At 43.5% G+C, this 21,357-nt stretch overlaps 1 protein-coding gene across 5 annotated transcripts in view; it reads left to right on the forward strand.

Annotated features, from left to right (window-relative positions):
- Positions 1-21,357, forward strand: part of lrp1bb (low density lipoprotein receptor-related protein 1Bb) — a 263,247-nt gene that overhangs the window by 221,826 nt on the left and 20,064 nt on the right. For 3 of the 5 annotated variants that reach the window (XM_084907632.1, XM_084907629.1, XM_084907633.1), the window contains 15 exons: positions 526-642; positions 3,976-4,082; positions 7,731-7,863; positions 8,151-8,257; positions 9,071-9,203; positions 9,532-9,654; positions 9,847-9,969; positions 12,054-12,197; positions 12,454-12,588; positions 13,072-13,191; positions 13,297-13,538; positions 13,710-13,933; positions 14,421-14,527; positions 16,602-16,718; positions 16,991-17,164. In XM_084907632.1, the coding sequence (XP_084763758.1) occupies positions 526-642; positions 3,976-4,082; positions 7,731-7,863; positions 8,151-8,257; positions 9,071-9,203; positions 9,532-9,654; positions 9,847-9,969; positions 12,054-12,197; positions 12,454-12,588; positions 13,072-13,191; positions 13,297-13,538; positions 13,710-13,933; positions 14,421-14,527; positions 16,602-16,718; positions 16,991-17,164 (2,106 nt within the window). The remainder of the gene's footprint in view (positions 1-525; positions 643-3,975; positions 4,083-7,730; positions 7,864-8,150; positions 8,258-9,070; positions 9,204-9,531; positions 9,655-9,846; positions 9,970-12,053; positions 12,198-12,453; positions 12,589-13,071; positions 13,192-13,296; positions 13,539-13,709; positions 13,934-14,420; positions 14,528-16,601; positions 16,719-16,990; positions 17,165-21,357) is intronic. The other 2 variants (XM_084907630.1, XM_084907631.1) reach the window with 2 other exon arrangements.

Consider the following 21,357-nt stretch of genomic DNA (forward strand, 5'->3'; position numbering starts at 1 on the left):
ACAAAAACGTAAATGAAAGAAGAGTCGACACTCGGCTGTTTATTGCATGTGTGGGAGGCATTTTAAGCCTACACCTATGAACTGCTTCCCTATCTTTGCTGAGACGTTTCATGACGAAAAACCCGTGGATCCGTTTCCTGCTCTGGTGAAACGAGTGTTTGTATCTGTCGAAGCTCCTCACAGATTCAAAAATATCAGATTTAGTCGTGGCTCGTGTGACGTCTCAGAGGAAGTGAAACATGGCGAGTTCGGTTTCCGACTAAAGCCGCGTCGTTCGGCAGCTGTCGCCGGTGTTTTCTCACAGAACGTTCGGTTTTGCCAGCTTCCTGTCACACGTTTGTTGGGCTTGGTGGCACAGTCAGGTACGCTCGCCTCTTGAGTGTGCACCGTGTTTTGAACTCAGCGTCGGGAAACCCTGAGGAAGCCGTGATTGCAGGTTGAAAATGTGATAGCGAGCGCAGTATTAATATTCATGCTCTTTGAAGCCATTTTCATCTTAGTGTTTGTTTGCTCCTGATGAAAAAGATGAAAAGACCTGCGGACCTCATGAATTCCGCTGCGAGAATAACAACTGCATCCCCGACCACTGGAGGTGCGACAGCCAGAACGACTGTGGAGACAACTCAGACGAGGAGAACTGCAGTGAGTACCTGACTGCGTTCCTTCACTTACAGCGCTTTAGTTCTACAGTTTCACAGCTAAGATCGTGAACATTTACAGAATAGTAACTTAATGTTAAAATGAGTTTGAATCGTGCACGAGCAGCACACAAACAGCTGTAGCTCTGACTCCTTGTTGAACGCAGCAGAAATAACTGAGAAGCTAAGTGAGCCTGAACGCTAACAGCGTCTTCCAAAGCTACGCTGTGCTTTCAGGTGTGCCAGAGATCAAAATGAAAGCGTGCAATGCAAAGATGTCCCCTCCTTTAAATGAAAGCATGACTGCGTGGTTACTCAGTCTGCTCCGTGTTGGTATAAATCATGGCTTTGATGTCAACTACTTTTTTTGGATGTCAGAAGAAGAATTATGGCGATGCTGGAAAAGCCTACAGAAGCATTTCTAAAGACCCAGGTGTTCATCAATCCATATTAGCGCCAACTGTCTCCTCGTGGCAGAGTTTCAGGAGTACTCTCGCTAGTAGCAGGCTGCCTGCAAAGATCATACCGACAGCACAACATGCACGCTGGAAACATCAGAAAGAGAAACATCAGAATACCTGCAGACAGTTCTACAGGTATTAAATCTTTATCCCGTTATGAGGAAACAATAAAGGAAACGACAGAGCCGTGAAGGAACCTCGGGCACATCTAAAGTTCCCAAAAGGACAGAGCTGGAGAGGCAGTGTTCTTCAGGCAGGTCACACAGGAAGCTGCGATTAAAGTTTAAAACAAAGAAAACGCCGCACAAATAATGAAATCTGACCTGTGGAGCAGGTTTGTGGGCAGCTTTGCTTCCTGATGACCTGGAAATGTTACGATCGTCGAGAAGCTTGAAGGAGTTTTGTAATCCACGAGAGGAGCGACTCGAATGAGCAGGACGCTGAGCGGACGGACCCCTCACATCTCTCAGAGGTCATTCATCACCAGCAGCGGTTTTAAAGCTCGAAATTGCAAAATGGAAATGTGTTGAGGACGTTGTGCTCTCACAGTCAGCTGTGCGGGTTCACGGATCTCCTTCTGCACTCAGAGGAAATGCTTCTGTCTGTAATCTAAGACCTACATTTCTCTGAGAGTGAGAGAACGCTTTTTATTTTTTATTATCAAAGTGAACTAAATGACACGAGAGCTGGTTGCCCATCCAGCTCTCGTGTGGTCTGCTGCCACAGGGGCGTGACCTTAACCCGAGGTGTCGTGGAACGACCTGTCCTCATCCTTCGCTGTGTGGATCGTAGATTTAGAGGATCCAGACGCAGGAGGCAGAGAACTCACCGCTCACAAAACTCCCAGAAGCACAAAGTCCAAAAACACAATAAACATTATAATCCAGAAAGAGTAAACTCTCACAGCCTGGGATCAAATCCAAAGAAGGCACAGAGACTTGCACAAACACCAAGCAGCACATGCAGAGAATGCAACCAAGCACAAAGAAAAGGCAGGGCTATATATCCTGAGGGCTAACTGGGACAGTGACACCTGTAGAGAGCTATTTGGGACCAGTACACCAGTACCAGCTGTCTGTACTGGAGCCTCATGTGAGGTCAGAGGTAGGGCTGCTCGATTATGGCAAAAATGATAATCACGATTATTTGACGATATTTATTTAACAATAACAATGTGTTGAATAATGACTTCAAAAAATAATATAAAATAGTGCAAATACTGATAACAGTGCAAATGTTTGCAATATAAAAAATAAATGAAAAATGTAAACATCTGTGTTTAGTGAACTTTGCAGTGTTGCTCTGTGGTGCAGCTACGACACTGCAGCAAAGTTTACACACTGTGTCTACTTGATCCACGTCTGACTCCGCCAACCCATAATGTTTCCACACCACTGAAGTTTTTTTACCTCTCTTTTCAACCAACGGCAGTCACTCTCCTCTCCAAATAACTTCTGCTTAGCTTTCCGAGCTTCCCTCGGGTCCTCTTAATCAGCGGTCCCCAACCCCCGGGCCTCGGACTGGTACCGGTCCGTGAGTCGTTTGGTACCGGGCCGCGAGAGTTGAGGCTCGGGTGAGAAATGTATAGTTTTCAGGGTTTTTATCGGTTTTCAGCGTTATTTTGTTATCGTTTTTATCATTTACTCGGTTTTCCTGGGTCTTTTCACGTGTGTTATGAATAAATCTTCTTTTTTTCGGTACCGGTACTAGTTTTATTTTGTTGTATTTATCCGCGACACCTTAAAGGCCGGTCCGTGAAAATATTGTCGGGCATAAACCGGTCCGTGGCGCAAAAAGGTTGGAGACCGCTGCTCTTAATTGTTGTGACACGTGTTCGAAATGCAGAGAGGTGCGCTCGATTTGCCACACGGAGCAGCACGAGAGTAAAGCACGAGGGAGGGGCTAATAATCGGCTCAGTCATTTTTAATGATCGTTGAAAGCCCAGATCGTAATCGAGATTAAAATTCGATTAATTGAGCAGCCCTAGTCAGAGGTCGTTTGAATCCCAGAGGGTCAGAAGAAATGCAGTTCTCTGAGGACAGCTGACTGCTGCTCCCGGTGACTCAGCCACACCTCTCTCCAACACACACACATGCAAACCATCCAGGCCCATCTCAGGAAAGCTGTTATCATCTGTGCTGTTTCTCTGTGAGCCACACGTTCTTTCTTCTTTTGATTTGTTTGGATATTCATCATCACTTTTGGGCGAAAACTTTTTATTTCCGTTTGAAATGATGCCGGAAACCCAGCTTGTTAAATTTCCTGGTGTCTGCCTGTGTGAGGGGAAGGCTTTTGTCTGCACATTAGACGTGCGCCTTTGCTGAGTGTGCATAATGTATGCGATTTATTAGATGCTTATTCTCCAAACCTATTAATGTCACTTAAAATGCAAATAAAAGCCAGTCAAGTGTTTGACGGTGCAGAATTAAACAGGTGGACTCGGAGAAAATAGAGAGGCTGCAAATCAGATTTTGCTGCAATGCCTGCTGGGAGTCTGGGTTACAGCACAGCTCGTAACACACACCCAGAGTTAGCCAAGAGTCCACGATAACGGGGGGAGGATGTGATGCAGCTGTTTAGCTGCGTCCTAATATCGTCCTCGGGGACAGACTAAATGGCAAATACAAGATTGTTGGCTTCAGAGAGCGCGCTGCTCCGCTTGTTGTCAGCGTAGAAATGAATGTATTTACATCTTGATCAGCTTTGCCAGTTCATCCACTTCTAATACAAAATGACTCTAATTAGATAAAACGGCGGTTTTGCCGAGGCATTAGCGTGTGATCCTAAACACGGAGCGTTTGGCTGATGACAGTTTGCTGAGAGTGACGCTGGGAAAAGAATCACATGGTTGATTTTGTGTCTTCTTCCTACTCAGAGCCCGTCACCTGTAACCACAAGGACTTTGCCTGTGCCAACGGCGACTGCATCTCCTCCCGATTCCGCTGTGACGGAGACTACGACTGCTTGGATAATTCAGATGAGGTTTATATTAACCTTATATTATGAAACATTCATGTATTTAGTTTGTTTTTCTTTTTGTTGTTCATAAAATGAGGAAACAACAGACATTGGTTTTATTCTGCGGGACCAACAACCTAATACAGGAAGTCAGGATCAGCTGTTAAAAAAGTCCTAACCCGGGTGATCTTGCGAGTTGGGAGTTCGTCTTGTAATCGGAAGGTTGCCGGTTCGAGCCCCGGCTCCGACAGTCTCGGTCGTTGTGTCGTTGGGCAAGACACTTCACCCGTTACCTACTGGTGGTGGTCAGAGGGCCCGGTGGCGCCAGTGTCCGGCAGCCTCGCCTCTGTCAGTGCGCCCCAGGGCGGCTGTGGCTACAATTCAATTCAATTCAATTTTATTTATATAGCGCCAAATCACAACAAAAGTCGCCTCAAGGCGCTTCATAGATACAGAGAAAAACCCAACAATCATATGACCCCCTATGAGCAAGCACTTTGGCGACAGTGGGAAGGAAAAACTCCCTTTTAACAGGAAGAAACCTCCGGCAGAACCAGGCTCAGGGAGGGGCGGGGCCATCTGCTGCGACCGGTTGGGGTGAGAGAAGGAAGACAGGATAAAAGACATGCTGTGGAAGAGAGACAGAGGTTAATAACAATGTAGCTGCCACCACCTGTGTGTGAATGTGTGGATGTGTAAAGCGCTTTACAAAATTTCCACATTCCTGTGGCCACCCACACACACATCAAGGTCAAACTTGGTCCGCATCTACACACACAAACTCATCTACATTTAACACACTAATCACAACTATACTTTGATTATATCTCAGCAAAGATGGAAAAGCTCACTTTTAGCACAGAAGGCTGGATGTTCAGACAATTTTGTCACAGGTTGAGGCAGACTGTGTGGAGAGTGGATCCAAATGCAGATGAAACAAAGCGTGCAAACAGACTTAATATTAACTGAAAGCAGGTAGTAAACAATAACCTAAAATAAGCTAAATATAAAAAGGAACCTGAAGACCTGAAGACCTGACAAGAATCCATAAACCTGGAAACAAAGCAGGCGATCGAGCGAGGAACGAGTGTAAACACACACAGGAGGTGATGAAGGGGAACAGCTGATTAGAATAAACATAATGACGCCACAGGGGAGTGAAACTAAACACCACGAACATGGGACACCAGACCTCTTCAAAATAAAACAGGAAACATGATGAGACATCGACATGACAACACAACATGACAACATAAGACACGCAGACATGAAACACGTCTAAGAAACAATGACCCGTAACAGCATCCTCGGCATAATAGAAATGAACTTAGAAAACATAATGAACTTAAACATAAACCATAAACATCAAAATATGTAAAAACTCAAAACGCTGAGTCAGATGAAGCAGGATCGTTGGGAGACGTGAACCCATCTCTGTCCCTCCGCTCTCGACATTAGAAACTGACTAATGCGTCAATATTTGTGAATGAATAATCACGTGTTCGGGTGTTTTAGGCTAAACTGCATCGGTCAGTGACTTTTAAGGTGCGAGCGTATGAGGACTGATCCTCTGTTTACTTTTATTTCCAGCTGTAGTTTTGTTTGCCGCCTGGTTTACTGCTGTGAGTCTAAACTTTAAAAGATGCCACCAGTGAAACCTTTATTATGCAGCAATAACATCTGGTAGTCATTAATTATTAACTCTACCACATATGTGGAGTATGTGCGCCTTCAGAGCGTGCTAATCAGCCATGCATCAAACATAGTTTTAGCACAAAAACCAATGAAATCAATAAACACACATTTACTGTGTTATTTACCATAATAGTGTAATTACATCAGGCATTATTAATTATCAGTTCATTGTTTGTAAATAGTAAAATATGAACACACTGAATTTGAATTAATTATCAGTTCATGTATAACAGTTATTATAAATTGAGCTGCTAACAAGGCGTGAGTGGGTCCCTATGCATCACATCAGTGCTAATGCTGTCAAATGATGGGGGTCAATAATAAGTAACATGAAAATTACAGGTCACATAAATGTGCTATTGTAGACACACACAAAAGGACATAGAGGCTTAACGCGTACAAATCACAGTGTACATGAGCCAAATTATAGCATATGGATAGTGTAATTTAGTCTGCAATTGATCCCTGGAAAATGTCTGTCACTATCTGAGCGTGCAGCACAAGCACGCATTAAATATCCAAATTGGAAAAGAGAAGTGAAATTAGATGGCTATATTGGCGCCTGCAAAGAAAATAATCCCATTGTGGGCATAATTCACCGCGCTGATCCAAATCTCCTCGTCATGGTCGCTATATTCCAAAACAATGCTGGACAGGAAGCATCGCCACGATGAATTGTTGCACCTTCAAGTACATTAGTGCATGAAAAGCCTCGTATTCGTTTCCTTTTGTAAATCCTAATCCTCCCCGTGCCTTTCAGCAGCACAAAGACGGCCTGTTTTGTCCATAAAGATGCTTCAAAGCCTCAAATTTCTGTTATAATTTTACACTCTTGTAATGTGTGAAGAACTTAAATGTGGCTTTATCTGGCATTTCATGGCGTAAAGAGATTTTTGTGGGATTCATATAAAAATGCTCCATCAGTGATAACGATGCATAATTCAAGGACAAAGCCTTGTTATTACCATTCATTATTCGTGTTAATTTATTGCTCTGTTCAACATTTGCACAGCAATTTTTACATATAATCCTCCTCCATGCAAACTAGTGCCACCCTAATTAACCCTTTATTATGTGGCTCCCCGGCGCCAGCTTTGTGGGTCAGTGCAGTCAAATAGTTTGAGGAGAGAAAGTTTCCTTTCAATCAGCAGTTATTTTTAAACTCGGGCATTCACAGGAGCCACCTGTGTTTACATAAATGTGGGGAAGAACAATGCTGGCTGCATTCATGCTGGATTCAATGCATCATGAAGTTTAGCTGCTTTTAAGAAAAGTGCATGCATTTATTTTCAGTCCCAACGGGATAAAACTCTGAGGCTTTATTTCTGTTTTTATTTATTTCTCATTCGGAGAGGCTGCCGGCTGCTTTGGAATCAATGTAAATCATTTTTTAAACGCTATTTGAAATACTTTCTAAAAACCTCGTCACCTGTTGGTCCCTTTTAAGCCTCACTGAGCACCAGACTTTGCTCTGGAAATAGTATTTAACAGCGGTTACATCATTAGTTTGTAATGGACTGCATTTATGCAGCTTTGTAGTCGTATCGATCACTTAAAGTGCTCTGCACTATAAACCACATGCACATTTAAACAGCTTTTCTAAAACCACACGTGTAGTCCTCACTCTGTGCTCACAGACACAGATTGAAGACGCGCTTCGCCTCCTGAGCCACAGCGTGCACGTGGCGTCGGGGGCGCTGCGCGGTTCCAGCAGTGTAGGTCGGTTTGTGTTAGAACAACGGTTGCGTTCATGTGAACGTTTGTCAGCCCTTCGCTGCGTTCCTTCATTGCGACCGATTGTGTCAAACTCCTCTGCGTAAGCTGTTCTAGCGTCCTGTATGCTACGCTGTGGATTATGTATGATGTCGTTTTCTGTTTCCGCCCAGCAGGGGGGCTGAACAGGAAACAGTCAGGCTGCTGGACGTTGGACGTGTAGGTGTCTGCGTCCTTGATGTTTTTCTCTGTGTTTAATTGCAGAAAGGCTGTGAGGCACACTGCTCAGACGACCAGTTTCGCTGTCACAACAACCTGTGCATCTCGATGAAGTGGCTGTGTGACGGACAGGAAGATTGCAAGATGGGTGAAGATGAAAAAAACTGCCAGGAAACAGGTGAAGAAACCTCCCACCACACACCGAACCACAGAGCCGTCCTCCTTTGTGCAACCTTTGTTGTCCACAACATTGTTTGTATTGCAAGCGTGAAGAATTCAATTTATAGTTATTATTCTTTTGTAGGTCAAAGAAACATTTTCTTTTTGTCCACTGTGAATAGCTCAGAGTGTACTCTGTGTGAGGTCACTGCTGTCTCCAACCAACCACAGTCTCACAGATCCACCTGTGACAAACTCTGAGTCGTTCCTCGGAGCATCTCCCTGTAACACTCTTCTCTTCTGCAGTTGTGCCGTCCTGCTCGGTCAACGAGTACGTGTGCACCAGCGGCGGCTGCGTGTCGGCCAGCCTGCGCTGCGACGGACACGACAACTGCCTGGACGGCTCGGATGAGGTCAGAGAATCCCCCTTAAACTGTAGTAACATAGTGTTGCAGTACCAGGTAATCAGAAAGCTGCTTTTCATGCATGAACCGAGGACCAATCGGTGCTTTTTCTAGACATGAGATGATGATGAATGAACTCATCTCAGGACAAAGCAGGACGATGGTTTAGCTGAAGTGTTGGCTCACAAACATTTGCTGCTTCAGCTTTACTGAAGCATTTTGCTGCCATCAAATTAAAAAACAAAACGCATTTTGTACTGTTGCAACAACATTAAGTATTTTCAAATCATTAGACTCTGTTTTTAAATTTGAATTGTACAGTTTCCCAGTTTGTGGCCGTGAAGATGAAAATAAACAAACGAGCAGAGAAAAGGAGTGAATGGTGTCTTTATGAGTTATGCAACAGAGAGAGACTAAAACTGTATTTTTATGTGTTTTAACTCTCTTACTTCTTTGTTCTGGAGTGAAATGATTGAAGCCTTTAATATATCCGTCTGTGTTATTGTGCAGTCTGCAGTCAGATGGCATAAACGCTCTCATAACAGTGTGGCATACGCCTGACCTTTTCCCATCTTATCCTTGAGGGTTTGGTGCACTCATTGAGGAGCACGTATTAAGAGATATGATTCTATGCAGAGTTGTGCATATGTTAGGTCGAGGTCCTCGAGATAAAAAGGCTCCCGAATTAAAAACATTTAGCATCTTTTGTGCTCGCGTGGCTGCGGTGACATAAACCTTCATGGTTCTGCAGTGCTGCTCCCTTTGTGGCGTCTGTATGTTGATGAGAACGCCTGCTGGCTGCGCCTGTGTCTTTGCTAACAGATCGGCTGTGTGAAGGAGTGCAGAGAAGACGAGTTCCTGTGTCTGAATCGGGCCCACTGCATCCCTCGGCGCTGGCGCTGCGACGACGTGCTGGACTGCATGGACCACAGCGATGAAGAAAACTGCGGCCAGGGTAGGTGACAGGTGATGTCTGAAGGTAAAAAAGTCTCATTTGTATAACTGAACAGAGAATTGATTTGAGCGGCTGCACAGCATTTAATGATAAAAGGGCTGAAACAGCAGAGGAAGACGACTCTGAGACGGGAGGAGAGACAGGAATAGAAGCAGGTTCTGCTGGTGTTGGTGGGAATGATCCACATTGTCAGGATCATTATGTAGAAGCATCTGTTACTAGAATCCTGTAATGGGCCATTTGTGACTCCTGTTCTCCTTTGAATGCACTGTTTTTACCGTTGGCGTGTTCGCGGCGCTAAATGTCTCGTTGCACTCTTCGATTGCAGCAGCCTTCTTCTGCCGAGCTGATGAATTCATTTGCAACAACACCTTGTGCAAACTCCACACGTGGGTGTGCGACGGCAAGGATGATTGCGGAGATAACTCTGACGAGGACGCGGACATGTGTGGTGGGTTGAGATTGTCACTCACAAGAATTTCCTTTGAAGCAGACGATGCATATTTTATAGACCTCTGCTTTTCGATCTCCCGAGAGGGAAAGGTTCATTGTCTTTTCATAAAAGATTTGATGCACTTATTAATTTATTTATAGTTCCACTGAAGGACATCTCCATTAGCCGTTTGTGTCTTTTGTCCTCCAGCGAAGCTTCCCTGCCCCCCCACGAGGCCGTTCCGCTGTCGAAACGATCACGTGTGTCTGCGCACGGACCAGGTCTGCAACAAAGTGGACGACTGCGGCGACAACTCGGACGAAGAAGAGTGTGGTGAGCGCAAACCGCACCAGCACGGGTCTAATGATGCCTCGAGTGGTATTAGTGTGAAAGTTCAACGACGCTTTATTCATCAAATTAAGTGCAGAAGGTTAAAAGCGCCCTTGATGCAGCCGTCCTTGAAGCACAAGTATTGTTTCGTTCTGTGAGGATGATAATTGGAGTTGGGAGAAAAAGAAGCACCAACAATGAAGCGTCTGTTTAGTTGTTGAATGACAGAGATTTATTTTTCTCTCTTATGTTGTTTAACTAAAATAACTGAACGTTGAACATTCTGCAGAGCAGGAGGCTTGTTGGTCCTACACCGTGTGAGGCTGTGTGCTCGTGTACCAGGAGTCTAAATGTGCTGCAGAAGAATCTGAAAGGCAGAAAAAGGACTGTGACTGCATGTTAAACGGGAGCCACGTTTGGTGCACTTAACACAGTTTACAATTTATTCCTGCAGATTTTTGTGGTGAAAGTGAAAATGCTTTTCAAACACACGAGCGCTCCCAGCCTGTGTCCTCCACAGCTTTGTGTGAATAATCACAGACAGGAAGGAGAGGACGCATCTCTGCTCTCCTCCATCGCTCTCTCATCTCCCTCTCTGCTTCCATCGATACACTGATCCATCTCCTCCATCACTTCATTACCTCTAAGAATTCTGTGCTTCCGCTTCTATCCTTCTGTTCAATCTGAGCTTAATCCTGTTAATCTCTTCATCCGCGGCTTCGTCGCTGTATGATATTCTTTATCTCTGTCTGTTATTGGAGGAGGATGGCAAACTTTTTCTTATGTTCTCTGAGGACGAAACCGTTAATTTAAACAAAAGCAAAACGTGTGAAACACCTCAACAGTTTTTAGTAGGGATGGGTATCGTTTAGGTTTTATCCGATACCGGTGCCAAACCGGTACTTTTGAAACGGTGCCGGTGCTTAAACGGTGCTCAAACCGGTGCTTAAAGAATGGAGAACACAAAATTGGTCCAAAAACCTCTCATGTTCAGCTGTTTTTTTGTAAAAAGATAACAATGTTAGCCTTTTCTGCAGCTATAGGGCATATATGGTATCACTCTTGGCTGGAAGCAGTGCTTAATCAATGGAAAAAACACAAACTTTGTCCAAAAACCTCTCATGTTTAACTGTTTTCCACTTTTTCTTTGGTCATTTTAGCTTTTTTGGCCAGGGTGAAGGGAGCATCTGCCATCAAACAAGAAGACAGCCGCATGTAGCTACGACGGTGTTTGCTAGTTCACCTTACATGCATTAATGTAATAACGTGGTTAGCCTACTCAACGTAAATTACACACGAACAACATTAAGCTACTCACGCAGAGAAGAACGGCTGCTGCTGCATCATCATCCTCATCATTTCTGCTACACTGGCAGGGCTAGGGGCCAGGACTCTCCTCTTCGGGTTCTTGGGGGATGTTGCTAACTCCGGGTCCGATAACAGGCACCACACCCGCAGTAGATGTGCTCGGTGTGAGGTCTCGCAGCAAGCTATCAAATACGGCGCATTTCTCGGCTTTTAAAGAAAACGCTATGCATCGCCAGGTGTTTCATCAGATTCGAGGTGTTACCTCCTTTGACAGTATCACAGTATCAGCTTAAAGCACTTGTTGCTGCTGAGTTTGCATCTTTTGCTGTGAAGTACAGCCAGACTTTTGCATTTTTAATCTGTAGCTCTGCTCTAAAAGAACGTACGTACCTGGGCCCGCCTACTATCCTCGGAAACGTAAAATGATTGGCTAGAATTCAAAGTGTGTGACAGCTCAGGGAAAAAAAGCACCGAAATAAAGCACCGAAATGTGCGCTGCTTTTCGGTCTGGTTGCTACCGTTTATGTCAGTACCGGTGCCCATCCCTAGTTTTTAGTTTGAATAATTAACAAATACAGTCAAAAAGCTCTTTCTCTGATTTATTTCAAACACTTGCAAAACGACCTGCCAGCAAATAAAGAGACTCCGGGATGTCGCTTCAAAGTAGTAAACACTAAACTGACTTCATGATGATTTCAAAGTGTTCAGCGTGCTACGTCAAACGCAGGTAGGCTGTTTCTCATGAGCTGATGTCGGCTCTCGGTCTGTGTGCACTGAAGCAGAGGTCGTGGCTGGAAGACCTCGGCCCTGTGGGAAGACAGAGTTTTCCTGCAGTAACCGCCGCTGCGTCCCGATCCAGCTGCAGTGCGACCTGTTCAGTGACTGCGGGGACGGCGGCTCAGATGAGCAAGACTGCAAGGCATGTAAGTACGGCACAAGCTGACTTTAGCGGACACGTCAAAGGAGCCGTCGGTGAGATGAAAAGTACCAAATGTTACCGCGGCGTTATCAGAAAGCGAAGCTGTTCCTCGTTTTAGACAGAATGTTTTGTTATTTATGCTAATACGTGTGCGCCCGTGCCTGCAGTGTGCTTTGTAAAAGATGGAGATGCTCCTTTGGCTTTTGCACATGAAAGGAGGAGCCCAGCAGGGCTGATGTGTAATCTGCCTTTATTTGTAGTTTCCAGTGGAGATGTATGTGGAAAGAAAACCAATCCGTGTGGAGAGGACGCCATCTGCAACCAGACAAATGCTAATTCCATATGTCAGTGCAAACCTGGCTTCAAGAGGAATCAGAAGACGGGCCAGTGTGAAGGTAACCGTGTATCGTGTAGTTTCTATGGTCTGGCTTTTAGCACACACTGACAGCCTTAGCTGTTGTTGTTTTAGTTGTTTTTATTGACTTATTTTATTTGTTTTTCTATATTTTACTGCATCATTGTTGTGCATTTTATTTACTTTAGTGGCGTTTTACATGAAACTGACTGAAATGTGCTATAAAAATAAACTTAAGAGCATTTTACATATTTACTTATTACGTATCTGTTGCTTCAGTTAGTTTAGAGGAAACTTGTTGGTGCCTGTTGTTCATTTTGAGCGAGTTTAGTCCTGATAAAACCTGCCAGCTGTCAACAGGTGAGTTTGTGAGTCAAACCTCAGTAAAACTGGGGAAATAAACGGTCGTAATGGAAACGATTGCTGTGACTTTATAACGTGTTTGTAAATGTCATGCATGCACACAGTTACGTGGAAAACTCTGCATTTGCAGCATCATAAATGAGGCTGTACTTTTTTGCAGAGATAAATGAATGTCTGCAGTTTGACGCTTGTCCTCATTACTGCACGAACACTAAAGGATCCTATAAGTGCTCATGTGACCGGAATTTTAAGGAGATCAACGGCAACTGTGTAGCAAGAGGTATGCTAAGAAAACTCAGTGTATCCACTGTGGTGACTTCTCTGTGGACGCGAGTCGTTTTAATGAATGGTTTTACTTTTTAACACGTGAACGACTCACCGGCAGGACCGGAGGAACGAGTGTTCTACGTGTCCAACGACACCGAGATCCGCAGCTTCCTGTATCCCTTTAACCAGAGCCTCGGATACAGGCTGCCCACGCACATTGAGGACAATGCCCGAATTATTGGGATGGATGTTCTGTTTCACCACCAAAAGTTTATCTGGGCGACCCAGTTCAACCCTGGTGGGATTTTTTACAAAGACAATTTGGAAAGAAGTCAGAGCAAAACAAATGTCCGAAATATTGTGAGTATTTTTTATTATATTTTAATTTTGTGCTTATTAGGAAGAAAAAGAAAAATGTGTTTAAAAAAATCCGTGTTTTAGTTTCACATACTGCGCCGCTACGTCTCACTTTGAATCAGCGTGTGCACGAGCGCCCGGAGCGCCTGACGTTGTGACTCTTATCGGTTGCAGTGCTCAGACTTCCGGCGACCCCGAGATATTTCTGCTGACTGGATTACAGGAAACATTTATTGGACCGATCACTCCCGGATGCACTGGTTTAGTTATTACACAGCCCACTGGACTAAATTACGATATTCCATAAATGTGGGCCAGCTTAAAGGACCGAACTGCACCCGCCTGATTACTGATATAGCTGGAGAGCCGTACGCCATCGCCGTCAACCCCACCAGGGGGTAAGTACACATTACACAATATTCAACTTCACAGATGTTTCTGCCAGAGCACCATTATTTAATCCTGTAATGAGCCGCTGTTTTCGAAAATGTAATCAATTTCACATTACATAATACTCAGTAGCATGTTATTAATTACTCAGCCGCTCCGCTTGGCAGGTTAATCGGTTACATTTCCTCTTACATCACTTAAACTCGCCAGACCTGCTCCAACAAAGGTGTTACAACAACGTCAAAGCGGCGCACAGCTGTGACACGTCGCTCTGCTAATGAGTCTTTGGTTTTCCTCATCGTCTCAGCTCCTGACGCTGTCTTAAAAAATAACCTGTTTACTTTTTAATATTATTATAACTGTAAAACATATGATATTAACACAAAAACGAGACCAAACACTGCTGGTTGCAGTAGCTGTGATACTGAGCATGTATCTGTAAAATAAATGCATATTTGTTGTTATTTACAAGAAGCTGATTTTGGTTCCTCGCAGAATGATGTACTGGAGCGTGATCGGTGATCATTCTCAGATCGAGGAATCAGCCATGGATGGCTCACTGCGCAGAGTGATGCTGGAGAAAAACCTGAGGAGACCCACTGGTGCGTGGCTCGTTTATTCCTTTTGTTGAACCACATTATTGGAAAATTTTTTAAAAAGTTCATCATTAATTTTGAAGTCATATAAAATGTTGGGAATTTTATGAATGAACTGTGTGTGTTCTGATATCTCTGGCCAATACCTGTCCATCAATAATTATTCAATAACTTTTTAATTTCCAGTTACTGAAATGATTGAACGATCATAAAAATAAAGATAAAAAGTAACACAGCACAGTGTCGTTGGGCTGATATCTGCACGTTCTTTATTTGTGCACAGTTTATACACCAAAGCAACACATTTGATGCACAACATGCAAATTCCACATAGCAGAGCTTCAATATAAACTCGTGTTTGTTATTGCTAATAAATACCTGATTAAATAACAATATTCTGTCAACATATGTAACACTTACACACACGATGTGTTTCGCCTGCAGCGTCACGTGACGTTTGCAGTTATATATGAAATAAAGTTCTGCATGCAGACTGTCTGTTATTCTAAAGAATCAAATGGTATTTAAATATATATATATATATATATATATATATATATATATATCTCCATTAGGGGTGCAACGATACTCGTATCGATATTGAACCGTTCGATACAGTGCTTCCGGTTCGGTACGCATATGCATCGAACAATACAAATTTTTAATTTATTTTATCAACTTTCCTTCTGACGATGCTGTCTGTGTTGAGCGCTCAGTGGATCTGCGCTCGACAGTGCAGCCTAGGCGGAGTAGTCGAACGCAGATTCACTGAGCGCAGCACAAGCTAGCAAGACAGAAGCTAAGCTCGTTGCAACATGGCAAATTGAACCTCCCCCACCCTCATTCAGATCTGGCCTTTGGAACTATTTTGGTCTTCATGTGAAGTATGACCCTGAAGGTAAGCGCGTCATGGACAAAAGTAAAACAATATGTCGGATGTGCCACGCAATGCTCAATTACATTGGTGGGAACTAGTGCGTTAGCGCAGTTAGCTCGTTAACGTGTTGGCCGTCCAGCCCCACGCACGGGGCGATCCGCCGTAGATCGTTAACGGAGATTTGCCGTGTTGTGGCGTTAACGTCATTTCAGATTAACGCTGACAGCACTAGTGGGAACACAACGAATATGACTGCACATTTACTCCGACATCATCCTAGTGCAAAGACAAGTGGAAGCAGACAAAAACAACAAGCACGCATGCTACAAACTTTACCCGAGTCATTTAGACAGCCGTTAGCACAGGATTCTCCTTATGGGGACCTGATATGTTTAATATGCTGCTGAGAATATAGCCCAGAAGAAGCGTATAGTATAGCTTTTATTTTGGAAAGAGCCATTTCTCTGTAATAAACTCTCTTTTCCAAAGATGAGGGATTCCTCCATCAGATAGATTTATTTTTTTTTATTACTTTGTTGTTTCAGCAACATTAAATTTAAAAACTGTACTTTTGAGTTAAAAATATATATTTATAATTTTAATAAATGACAAATTAAAAAAGCATGAACATTTTCTTTGTATCGAAAAAATATCGAACCGTGACACCAAAGTATCGGACCGAACCGTGAATTTTGTGTATCGTTGCACCCCTAATATCCATATATATATATATATGGAGATATATATATGGAGATATATATATATATAGATATCCAAAGCAGCGCGCACGCAGCAGCGTACAGCTGCTCGGGATGTGTTGTACGCCTGTAGGGAAGCACTTAGTGCTGATCTAGTTTTGAAGAGCTGCTTTGGCCTCCTTAAATTCAAGGATGCTATGATCTGTCTTGGTCACACAAAGAGGAATTCATCATCAGTGGAAAAATGCACAGCTATTTAAATGCTGCAGCCTTGTGCTCAATTATACGGTCAGACTTCTGGGAAACAGTGAAATTGTAAAAAAGCTCATCGTGATCAAAAGGCGCCGTCATTTCTCAGGATTTTAAACACAACACAAGCAATCAGACGGAGAAACGTTGGTGCTGTAACCGTCCTGACCTTAAGGTCTCCTCCTCTGAGGGACTCCACAGTGATCTGTGTGTAATTTGTCAGGTAAATGAATCTCTTACCTTCATCCTCCCACAGGGCTGGCCATTGATTATTTCAACCAGCGTATTTACTGGGCTGATCCTGAGCTCTCGCAGATAGGGAGCATGAGATTGGATGGCTCGGACCCTCTGGTGACAATCAGCGACAGACACGGTAAACACAAATGGAAAACTTTTTCATCTACACAAATTCGTTTCATGCTTCTTTGTTTTTCTCAACTTTATTTATCAAATAATTGCCAGATTAATATTGCTTTTATGTGGCACGAGGTTAAGGTTCTAAACAATGTCTGTTAGCACCAATCCTCTCACACAACACAGTCGTCCTTCGTCCGTGCACCTCAGCATACAAACTTTATAATCCCAAAGCTGCAGGTGTGCAGAAACCTGATTTTATCTGCTTTCTTTTCTCTGCTGGATGTTTAGGAATCTCCCAGCCGTACAGAATCGATATATTTGAGGACTACATTTATGGAACCGGGTTAAAACACGAGGTCTTCAAGATTCACAAGTATGGGAAACAGTCTGTGGAGTTTCTCAGTTTGGGGGTGGAGAAGCCCACTAATGTTTTCATCTCCCACCGTTACAAACAGCAGGACGGTAAGCTGCCCTGATGTTCACTGTTTATCTGTAAAATGTCCCTTTAGAGTAGAAGAGGAAACGCAGTTCAGTCAGTTGAAGTTTGATTACTTATTTACTTGGTAATTGTGTTTGTAATTCAGTTCTATGGTTGTTATTTGTTCCTTTGATGTTCTAAAGACTTCTTATAAACACAAACACACATAAACAGCCACTGATCATATTTATGAATGAATGACTAGAACAGCAGACGAGGTAAATGATAAATGCAACCATCAGCAGTTGGTAACCAACCACACGTACTGGGGCTACGTCCACACGTACCCGGGTATTTTTGAAAACGCAGATTTTTCTATGCGTTTGCACCTTTCGTCCACACGTAAACGGCGTTTTCGGTCACTGAAAACGGAGATTTTTGAAAACTCCGTTTTTGCGTTTACGTGTGGACGAGAAAAACGCAGAAAACGCAGCGTCAAAGGTGTGCGCCTTTTTTGACGTCACACTGTGCGCCACGTTATTGTTTCGGTGAAATGAATTTCTACAATACTGTTACTGTTACTTGTACTCTCTGCAGTGTTTAAATGCTTACATACACACACACAGTTAGTGTCCCTCCACACATACGACTCGGTTCTGCTTCTATGCCCCATCCTTGTTTACTATTTCCCACCGAGGCTTCTAGACTTCTGATTGGCCAACATTTCTACACGGTTAGGAATATATCGCCACCTGTTGCTTTGGCATGTTCCTAGCAGCGTTTTCCTTCATTTCTGCCTTTACGTGTGGACGGGATTATTTTTTAAAACGAAAATGGAAAATCTCCGTTTTCAAAAATACCCGTGTACGTGTGGACGTAGCCTGGACTGACAGCAGTAGCACGATATTTAGGTTTATGATAAACATAACAACAATCATTTATTGTGTGTGTGTATGTGTGAGAGGTGAGGTCCAGCTGTTCCAACCAGTACGGGATGAGTTTTATTAAAACTTTAAGATTTCAGTGATGGATGTGTGGATGTTGAAGGACCACTGATGTCCAGACCACATTATATAAACAATGTGACAACAATGTACAGTTACAGTTCCCTCTGCATCTCCACACAACTATAAGAGGGCTCCAGGCACTATCCTAAATTTGACCATCACACAGACTTTAGAGGAACCAGCCTCCCTCAGGGAACTCTGAGAGTCATCAAACATTAAATATAAGGTTAGAAATGTGTGTGTACAACAAATAGAAACACGTTTCTCTATTTGTGCCTGTTTCATGAAACTATCAGATAAAATCTCTCTCTGGATGCTTTGTTGCTTGTTTACTTTAACATCTGGCTGACAACTTTTAAATGTCCCATTTGGCTAATGTTGGTCTGTTCACGGCAACACGTTGACCCTGGAAAAATAACATGAATGTGGTGAAGAGACATCAGCTCTGTTTAACAGAGAAATTCATCCACCTGCTGCACGTCTGACAAATAAGCTAAAGACGAATATTCAGCAAACCTGAGAGATTGTTTTAAAAACTGTGCCGAGTGAAACATGTGGAGCTGTTTTATAGAGCAAACTATAAATGATATTATTCACTGTGAGCAGCTGAGCGATGCTCAACAGTGAAAAAGTCATTATTTTATTAAAAATCGATCAATTCATTTTATTTATCTGGTATCAGTTTTTAGGACAATATTATTTTTATTATTAATGTTATTTGACATATTAGGATGTAATGCAGTTTGCCACAAACAAACAAACAAAACCAATTGAATTTAGGATTCATTTCTTTTATTGGTTTTTAAATCCTTAAATGGTCTTGCACCTGCATATTTGTCTGATCTGCTAAAGCCCTTCGTCCCCACTCGTTCGCTCCGGTCAGCTGAGCAGCCGTTGCTCTCAGTCCCCAAATCACGGCTGAAACTGAGAGGAGACCGAGCGTTTTCTATCGTGGCTCCAAAGCTTTGGAATAATCTTCCTCTTCACATTAGGCGATCTTCATCAGGGCGGGTTTTTAAATCCAGATTGAAAACGCATTTTTATTCACTGGCTTTGACTCAGTGGTTGACTGACTTGTATTTACTTATATTTTATTGTTTTCGCTATGTTTAATATTTTATCGTATTTATTATTCTTATGGTATCTATTATGTTTCTATTGTTCAGCACTTTGGTCAGCCTTGTGTGTTTTTAAAGTGCTATATAAATAAACCATGATGATGATGATGATGATGAAAACTGGAGTCATGCAGTATGCAGGACTGTGGATTAAGATAAATTTACGATTAGTGAACAATTAAGTTTTCGATAAAAAGTTTAGTTCTACATATTTTAACGAAACAACTGGACTAATATTGTGAAATGATGCTTTATAGATATAAATTATATTTAGCTGCGTGTTTCACGTGTGCAACATAAACCACTAACCTGTTCAATCAATCAATCAAGGCTTTATTCGCCACGTGCAGGTTGCCCTGCAGTGTAATAGGACACACACACACACACCCCCGACCTTACACACACAACACAGACATCACATGAAGATACAGGTCAGAGATCGGTAGCGTTACAGAAAAAAATACTGAAATATACACTACAATGGGAAAGTACAAGAGGAAAAAAAGAGACCTCTGCTCATGCTGAGCTCCTGGGAGGACAGCATGAGAACAGGAAACAAAAAAACTCCTCTGCACAAAAAGCACATAAATGTCCACAGCACAACATTATGGAACATGTGACAAACCACAGGGTCGGGTGGGGGGTGAGGAGTAATCCGAAGCAAACACAGCAGCCATCCTGCCCAGCGCTACCATTCCAGCGCGGGCCCAGACCCGCCGTGTTCCCAGGAGGGAACAAGCATCGAAGGCGTTTGGAAAGGGAGGGGGGATGAGTGAGTGCATATCAGTGTATATGTATGTGTGTGCGTGTCCAGAGTTCAGCTGAGACAGTGTCCTTCGCCCTGCCAGGCTAAGTAAACAGTTTTCCAGCCAACCCAGGTGGCCTTGCATGGAATGGGTGTTGTTGTTCAGCTCCAGCCTTGCGACTGCAGCTGGCGCCGAGAGGGTGTCCGCATGAAGTGATGGTGCTTTTTTTTTACCATCACTTCATGTGATGGTAAAAAGCGAACAGCTCATATGAATTTCAAAGCAGTTCTACAGTCCAACACTGGTCTCTCAATCTCCCGTTGGAGAGCCGCGAGCTTCTCCATACTTGCGTTCATTTCTTGTGCTCAAGGAGCCGATTTCTGAGAACTCACGACCACAGTGTGCCTCCCCGAGATGTCATCGAATTTGCGCCCAGAGATGTTATTCTGGGCTAGCCCTTCCGAGATGTAATCCAGTCTGCAGTCAGAGATCTCATTCTGAGTATTCACAGCAGCCGTAGCCTTTCCAAGATCTTATCCGTGCTGACTCAATGAGCCCATTTTGAGAAACTCACGCCTCTCCCATCGTTTCAATCCCAGCGGGCAGCCTTGTGGGGGTTTGAACAGCCGGTTCCGCTTTCTTAATTCTTCGATAAGTCAGGGCCAAGCCAGCTCCGATCAGCCAGAACCCTGTTACCATGGTTCCGAATAGGTAGATACCTTCAGCACTCAGGCTCACCCGAGCCCAGACTTCTCGTTGAGAAAGGGGTGTCAATTGCATTTAGGGACCAGTTGATCAAATCCATAATTCCTCTTTTAGGTTTTAGAGAACAGACTGTGAGAGAGTGTTCCAGGGAAAAGTAATACAAAAAAACACGAGACTAGACAAGGACATAAGAGGCTAAGCAGGGAAGCTAAGGGAGAGGAGGAGGAGGAGAAAAGTGCGACCGCCTTCGTCAAGAGCAAGAGCAGTCGCACTGTTCTGATCAATACAGCCACGTCCGTCCTCTCACTTCCTCCAGGTGATAAAGCATGGCAGTTATTGGTTCCATCTCTGGTGTTAATGATGAGAAAGCGTGAGAGAGCTCAGCCTCGGTCAGGTTTTCACTTAAACGACAGCTGTTCCTCCCTACAGACTCATTAGTGTACACTGTGGAGTCTGAGGGCACAACATGTGCTTAGCTTGCAAGAAGATAAGACATAAAGGCTCGATATGTAAGAGATTGCAGAGATTTTGATTTCTCTCTTTTATCGTCATCCTTTAAACTGAATATATAAATAAACTCTCTTAAACCTTTCAATAAATGGATCTCAGGGTTCGTTCTGCTCGGTGTGCAGCAGAAGAAGGATTTGTTTGACAGAACAGC

The sequence above is a fragment of the Perissodus microlepis genome, chromosome 16 (assembly GCF_051167445.1).
Source record: "Perissodus microlepis isolate ML-2025 ecotype Zambia chromosome 16, ASM5116744v1, whole genome shotgun sequence".
Taxonomy (NCBI): domain Eukaryota; kingdom Metazoa; phylum Chordata; class Actinopteri; order Cichliformes; family Cichlidae; genus Perissodus; species Perissodus microlepis.